Raw genomic sequence first — 7,106 nt, 5'->3', positions numbered from 1 at the left:
TGTGCTGCCTTATGATGGCTTGGGAGTTATGCTCTACTCGGGGCGCACTGGGAGTCTCAGGGCATTGATTGGGCGCCCTGAACCTGACCTGGTCTCTGTTCCAAGCTTTATGATTTAAAGATCCTAGGAAGTCGAAACAGAACCACCTGTTCTAGTGGAGTTATTGTGTTTTACTTTGTTTCTCTTCGACCGATGATGATGGAAATATAGTTTTAATCAGAATATGAAGAGCAGCTTTAGCACTTCATCACAAAACGGCAGATCTAAATCTTTGTTAGCAATGGTTTATCACAGAAAGCGATATTATTTACGTCAGAATTTAAGCATTATCAACAAATCGATTTGGGATAAAGATTTATTATCCGCAAAAAAAAAAAGCCGATTTGTTATTAAGGAAAAAAGGACAGTAACAATAGAATTATCACCACCACCGCCACCAATAGCTCCTATTGTTGGTTTGCAATCCACGGATATTTCACGCTTAAGATTGGTATGATTCCAAAATAATCTATAGAAATTACTGACTGCGAGATAGTGTCTAAAAATAAATTAGTTGAGCAAAATTGGGAATTGGCTATGGAATCGTCTGTTTTAAAGTCAATTTATTTCTCGCTCAATGTGTTTTTTACTAAGGAAAAAAAAGAGATCAGCTTCAAATTACGTGTCATATGATTACTATTTTAATATATGGTGCATAAGACTATATATATATATATATATATATATATATATATATATATATATATATATATATATATATGTATGTATATGCGGTTTTCTGACTGCAACTTTATATCTTATAAATGAGCAGAAAAATAGCCTGCTTAGTATGTTGCAGATATATATACAAAAGAATTACCATTAAGCAGCTGCATATGCAGTTTACTTATTATTGTGCGGCCATATAAGTGACCCTTTTAGAATTATGGAAATATATATGGCCACTTATATGCATACTCTTATTGGTTTGCATGTGACTTTCAAGCCAAGCCAGTATATCAAAAATATAGATATGTTAATTATACAATAATTATTTCTATTAATAATCAAGTTTTGAGAAGTAAAAACTAATTACTAAACATTACTGCAATTCTTATGCATGTTATATTTTATTTACTATCAAATATTTAAAATGCTAATTACATATGCAATCTACGTAATATATATGTGCCATGCAGTTTAGCAACTAACTGCATATTGTAGGCATCTTTTTTTGAAAACATTGTGATTTAAAACTCTATGAATTTATTAATAGCTGCAGGTGGATTCCCGTAAACATTTTGAGAACCCCGCACATCATTCTAGAGGAAAATTCTTTGACGGTTGTGAGATGGCTCTCCAATTCATCAGAGTTTGCGGCTCATTTCCTCAAAGTAGTCCCACTGCTCCCAGATGATTCCTCTGGAAGCTGGTTACCATCCACTAGAGGCAGCTGATTGCTATCCTACTCTCATTTGAGGAAACACATATTTATAGGAAAGCAAACAATATAATAACCTGATTGAGCCAGAATAAGCTTGATTACGATTTGATTAGGGGATTGAATTGGTCTAGCCAGCTTGAATTGACTTGGATTAGCTCTTGCGCATGTGTGGTGCATCGATAGCCTCTGCCCTTCTGCACCCCCCACCCCCCCAACATCAAAGGGCCACCCGGCGCAATGGGGACTCGCATCCTCAACTAGAAATGGAAGAACAAAAAACAAACAAAAGAAAAGAAAAATCTAGTAAGGCTTTCAAAGATTCTTACTAGCCCAATCTAATGAAGAATCGTAAGGACTCCTCACTAGCCAACAATCTAGTCGGGATTGATGTATCCCATACTAGCCCAAGTCGAAGATCCGAGATCTAAGACCGAATAGGCACAAGTGCCTCCCAAGCCTTGCAGCCGACTCTCTCTCTAAAAGAAGAACAATGATCAATTCCTAGATGCTTCACAAAAGGCCCTAACATATCTTTATATAGACCTAAGACTCCTAAGAAAGGAAAACAATCTCATGATTCATGACGACTCCTAAACATGGTAAAACATATCTAAATCTTGCGCCCTCCCATGAAGGATCCAAGTGACGCAAATCTGAACTGCTGGTTGGCGCCCATGAATGGTGTCCAAAGGAGTCCCAAATGGCATGGACACACGTTGAATCGCACCCATATTTGCTGCCAATTCTGCCGTACGCTACCATTTGAAGAGTCCTTCTGTAGATGCAAGTTTCCATGCCGCAAATTGGTGAAGTGGTGTGCGCAGATGGTCCTGGGTCCGCTGATCCTTGGCCTGATGAATCTAGACTGCTGCATCTCCCTGGACGGATGGCTATAGAAGAGTCTTTGCTTGGCATGGACTCCTCCATAGATTTGTTGGCTTCCCTTTTGAAGAATCCTGCAAATCTTCCCAACTTGGTAAGCTGGGCTCTCATGACGTGCGTCCTGGTTGGCCGAGATGCGGATCCCAGTTGGCTGGTGGCAAATACAAATATTCCTCTTATAGTAAGCTGGGCTCCTAGGACGTGCATCCTGGTTGGTCGGGACGCGCGTCCTGGTTGGCCGGAATTCGAGATCCGACTGGTCAGGACATGTGTCTGTTGGATGAAGAGTTCTTTCTGCAATGGGACTCCTCTTGGCCATTGCTCGTGCTGGATCTTTGGGCCCTCGGATCGCTGAGGTGTCGTGCACGAAGAGTCCTTCCTTGGCCGCCCTATTGCCCTTTGGCGCCCATCTAGTTGGCGCCCTTGATGCTCTCCATGTGGACGGTTGGCTATGCAAGAGTCCTTGCTTGGCATGGACTCCTCCATGGATTTGTTGGCTTTCCCATGAAGACTGAACTTGTTGTATATGGCGCCGTCCCATGTGGCTCCCTTGGATTGCTTCCATGTGGCTCGACTGGATATGGCCTCCATAGAAGAGTCTCACTGGGACTTGGTCACTGCATGGCTGGCCGAAGGTGAGGTGGCGCGCAGGTCGGGCACGTGTGCACGCTTGCTGGCCACGTGCTTGACGCGGCCTGGCGAGATGGCACGCATGCATGGGGGCGCATGGGCGCGGGCGACGCGCATGGTGTGCGCGGCCGCCGGCTGCTGGGCGTGCGCAGGTGTGAGCATAGGCAGGTTGGTCCTGCGCTGCCTCGGCCTTGCGCGCAACGCTGGGCGTGGCCTCGCGCACAGGCCGACAGGTCTACTGGCTTGCCATGGGGCGTTGCTAGCCTGAACATCGCACGCAGGCATTGTACATGGCCTGTGCGCGGGTCTGCTATAGGGCGCGCCGAGCGTGGGCGTTGCGCGCAAGCTGGAGGCCTTGCGTGCAGGGCGGATGCGAGTTGCGAGCAATGCTAGTGTTGGGGGAATGCAAGTTCCCCCGAGTACATGAGAGCCTTGCCGGTACGGGACCGGATGACGGCCGACCTCGGGCGGCCGAACTTGATGCCCGACTTCGAAACGCCCGACCCGAAGGACGCCCGACCCCGGGAGTCGGACTCCACCAACTGTCCACTGTGAGTACTTTCTTCTACAGCCCGACGCAGGATCACGCCTTAGGTGGCTTACTCCACAATTAATATGCCTGACCTCTGCACGCCTTAGGCGGCTTACTCAACAATTAATGCGCCTGGTCCCAGGACACCTCAGGCGGCTTACGCCGCAATTAATGTGTATGGCCTTCGTAAATCTTCAGCTTATTCTACAATAAATGCATGGTTCCCGACTGTTTGTAAATCTCCAGATCGATCTCGCAAATCTCTGGCCTGTTCTACAATAAATGCATGGCTCTCGGCTGTCTGCAAATCTCCAGATCGTCACATCGAGCCAGCTCGGCTGCAAGGCAATTTCTGATTCCGACCTCGACACAGCATTAACTCCCGCAGCCATGCATCAATTCAGGCAGTGTACCTGATTGTACGATGACTCGCCCCATCACATCACAGGTAACCCAGTATCCCCCTATACAAGGGATACCCCGCTGCCTTAGCGGGGGAGGAAGCTCTCTCTCTCTCTGGAGCTGATATTCCACCTTTTACTTCTGCCCCCCTCTGACTTAGCCATCGGAGGGCCGGCGCCGGAAAATCCGGCCACCGGCTTTTTGCAGGTTCTTCCCGGAGGACGCCGCCCGCCGACGGACTGCCGCCGCCCGCGCCAGCCTCTTCTCGCCGGAGCCCCAGTCTTCTCGGTCCAGTGGTTGCCCCCGGGCCTAGTTTCCAGCAATAGTGGGCGCTAGAGGAAGGGCCCGAGTCGTGGCCATGAAGCTGAGAAGTAAGGGAACCTCCAATGCTTTCCGGCGTCTTCCCCCAAGTCCTGGACATTCTGTCCAGGATTCACCGCCCGCGATTAATCCGACTCCTCAAATTCAGCCGGAACAGTTCACCGCCCTGGTGCAGCAGGTCCAGGCCCTGACCGCCGCCATCCAAAGCCTGCAACGTGGAGGAGCTCCGCCCATGCCGCCTCCACAAGTTCAACCGGTCCTCCCTCCAAACGGACCGGTCCCCCAGGGCCAGAATCCTCATGAGTCCCCCAGAGACAATAATGAAGAACGAGTGTCCCTCCGGAGGGAGTTACCAAAAAAAAGCCTGGGCAAAAAGTAGCAGCCTTCAGAAGCTGAATCTGCCCCGGACTACTATGGATCGGAGAAGTCTACGGTGACTCTCCCCCAAGTGGAGGAGCTTGATAGGAAGGTCGAGAACTTGGAGCGCCAAATTGAAGCACTCCACAGCAGGAGGGTAAAGGGTGAGGGTGACTACGAGTTTACCACCAAATCCCCCTTTTTCCGCCAGATCGAGGGTGAGCCGGTCCCACCGAGGTTCAAGATGCCCCAGGTGGAGCCTCACAATGGCACCGCCGATCCCCTCGACCATTTGGAGAGCTACCGAGCCCTTGTGGCCCTACAGGGGTCCTCCGAGACTGTGCTTTGCAAGGCCTTCCCAGCTACACTTCGGGGAACTGCTCGGCTTTGGTTCTCTGGACTGAAGCCGGGCTCGGTGTCTTCCTTCGAGCAGCTTGGCCGGCAGTTCGTCACCAACTTCGCTGCCAGCCGACGACAGCGGCGGACATTGGATTTCCTTCGGATGTCAAGCAGAAGGAAGGGGAATCCTTCAGAGAATACCTCGATCGCTTCACCGCCGCGACTTGGGAGGTTCGCGAGCTCGACCAGTCGATAGCCATGTCAGCGCTGAAGACTGGGGCTCGCTCCTACAGATTTCTCTTCTCCATTGAGAAGAGCTTTCCGGCTGACTTCACCGAAATGCTGGCATGAGCTCGGAAATATGCAAAGGCCGAAGAGGCTATTGCCTCTAGGCGGAGCGCGGCCGAGCCAGCCTCAAAGAAGCAAAAGAAGCGTCGCGAAGAACGCGGCCACCCAAGAAGCCGTTCCCCCCGCCGGGACAGAAGCCTACCTTGGCTGAGAAGCCCACCTCGGCAGCAGGGGCGGCTTCGCCCAAAGTCTCCACCTCGACCAAGATCTCCACCACGGCCTCGTGTATACTCGGGAAAGTATGAAAATTACACGCCCATCAACGCACCCCGAGCCGAGATCCTGATGGAGATCGAAGGCCACGATTTTTTTCGGCCCCCGCCTCCGATGCGGAACGTGGGAGCCCCTCGCAATCCCAAGAAGTACTGCCGCTTCCATCGGAACCGCAGCCATGACACGGAGGACTGCTTTCAGCTCCAGGATGAGATTGAAGCGCTCATCCGCCGCGGGGTACTCAATCGGTTCGTGAAGAACCGACGTGAAGAAAGAAGGCCGGCGGAAGACACCGTGCCGCTTGAAGACCCAAATGACAACAGGCCCATCGCCGGCACCATCAATGTCATCAAAGGAGGAAGCTCAGCCGAAGAGTCAGCTGAGGAAAAGACCTCCCTGAAGCGCCCGCGCACCTCCGAAGCTATCTCATTTTCGGATGAGGACTTAGGAGAGGTCAAGACCCCTCATGATGATGCCGTGGTTATATCCATGGTTGTAAACAAATTCCATGTAAAACGGGTCTTGGTTGATAATGGAAGCTTGGCGAATGTTTTGTATTATCATGTCTACCAAAAAATAGGGTTAGTAGAAAGCCAGCTTCGGAAAATAAATACCCCATTGGTCGGATTTATCGGGGACTCAGTCCCGGTGGCGGGCGAGGTTAGCCTTCTAGTAACGGTTGGCCTCGCCCCCCGAGAAAGCACCGTAAGGATGGACTTCCTTGTGGTCCGCCTGCTTGCAGTCTACAATGTTATTCTTGGGCGACCGAGACTCAACGCCCTTCAGGCCGTGGTCTCAACCTATCATTTGCTCGTGCGGTTCCCTACTGCTGAAGGAATAGGCGAAGCCCGAGGAGACCAGATGATGGCTAAGCAGTGCTACATAGCGACATGCAAAGCCAAGCAGAGGACCGAAGCGTCAAGCCAACAAGAGCTACTGACCGAGGCCTCGACCCAGGCGATAGATCGCACGCTACCCATCGAGATCTTGGACGTGCGAGATAACCCCTGGGAAAAGCGGGTAGAGCCTGGTGAGCTTCTTACCCAAGTTTCCTTACTAAAAAATTTTCCAAAATTAACTGTGCAGGTCGGCTCCGATCTGAGTCCCCGCGAGAGGGAGCGCCTGACCGAATTTCTTCGGGCCAACATAGACGTTTTCGCCTGGTCGCCCGCCGACATGCCGGGGATCGACCCCAGGATCATGACTCACCGACTCCAAGTGAAGCTGACCTGCAGACCCGTGAGACAGAAGAAGCGGAGTTCTGCTCTGGAGCGACAGCAAGCGACAGCCCAGGAGGTGGACAAGCTTCTTGAAGCTGGCTTTATCCGGGAGGTCTCCTACCCAGATTGGCTCGCCAATGTGGTCCTCGTAAAGAAGCCAATGGGAAAATGGCGTATGTGCGTGGACTACACCGACTTAAACAAGGCCTGCCCGAAGTATAGTTTCCCCCTCCCCAGCATCGACCAACTTGTTGACTCTACTTCGGGGCACCAGTTGCTGACCTTCATGGACACCTTCTCGGGGTATAACCAGATCCGTATGGCACCGAAAGATGAAGAGAAGACTGCCTTCATTACTGACAAGGGCACCTACTGTTATAAAGTGATGCCGTTCGGATTGAAGAATACGGGAGCCACCTATCAAAGGCTAGTCAGCTAA

The 7,106-nt window shown here is 50.7% G+C and overlaps 1 protein-coding gene across 1 annotated transcript; it reads left to right on the top strand.

Moving 5' to 3' along the window:
• Positions 1 to 5,561: 5,561 nt before the first annotated feature.
• On the top strand, positions 5,562 to 7,106 carry LOC120112949. Its single transcript, XM_039133169.1, has 2 exons — positions 5,562 to 6,779; positions 6,981 to 7,106. Exons 1-2 carry the CDS (start codon positions 5,562 to 5,564, stop codon positions 7,104 to 7,106), a joined length of 1,344 nt encoding a protein of 447 aa, XP_038989097.1.

Source organism: Phoenix dactylifera, chromosome 13 (assembly GCF_009389715.1).
Source record: "Phoenix dactylifera cultivar Barhee BC4 chromosome 13, palm_55x_up_171113_PBpolish2nd_filt_p, whole genome shotgun sequence".
Taxonomy (NCBI): domain Eukaryota; kingdom Viridiplantae; phylum Streptophyta; class Magnoliopsida; order Arecales; family Arecaceae; genus Phoenix; species Phoenix dactylifera.
Note: the sequence above shows the minus strand (reverse complement) of the source record. Positions and strands in the feature narration are given on the sequence as shown.

Bases quoted from the DNA above. Each gene is read 5' to 3' on its own strand.
- LOC120112949 (XM_039133169.1), top strand. From the start codon at position 5,562: ATGCGGAACGTGGGAGCCCCTCGCAATCCCAAGAAGTACTGCCGCTTC. The intron at 6,780-6,980 runs GTCTCCTACCCA...GGGTATAACCAG, and splicing joins AAGCTGGCTTTATCCGGGAG to ATCCGTATGGCACCGAAAGA.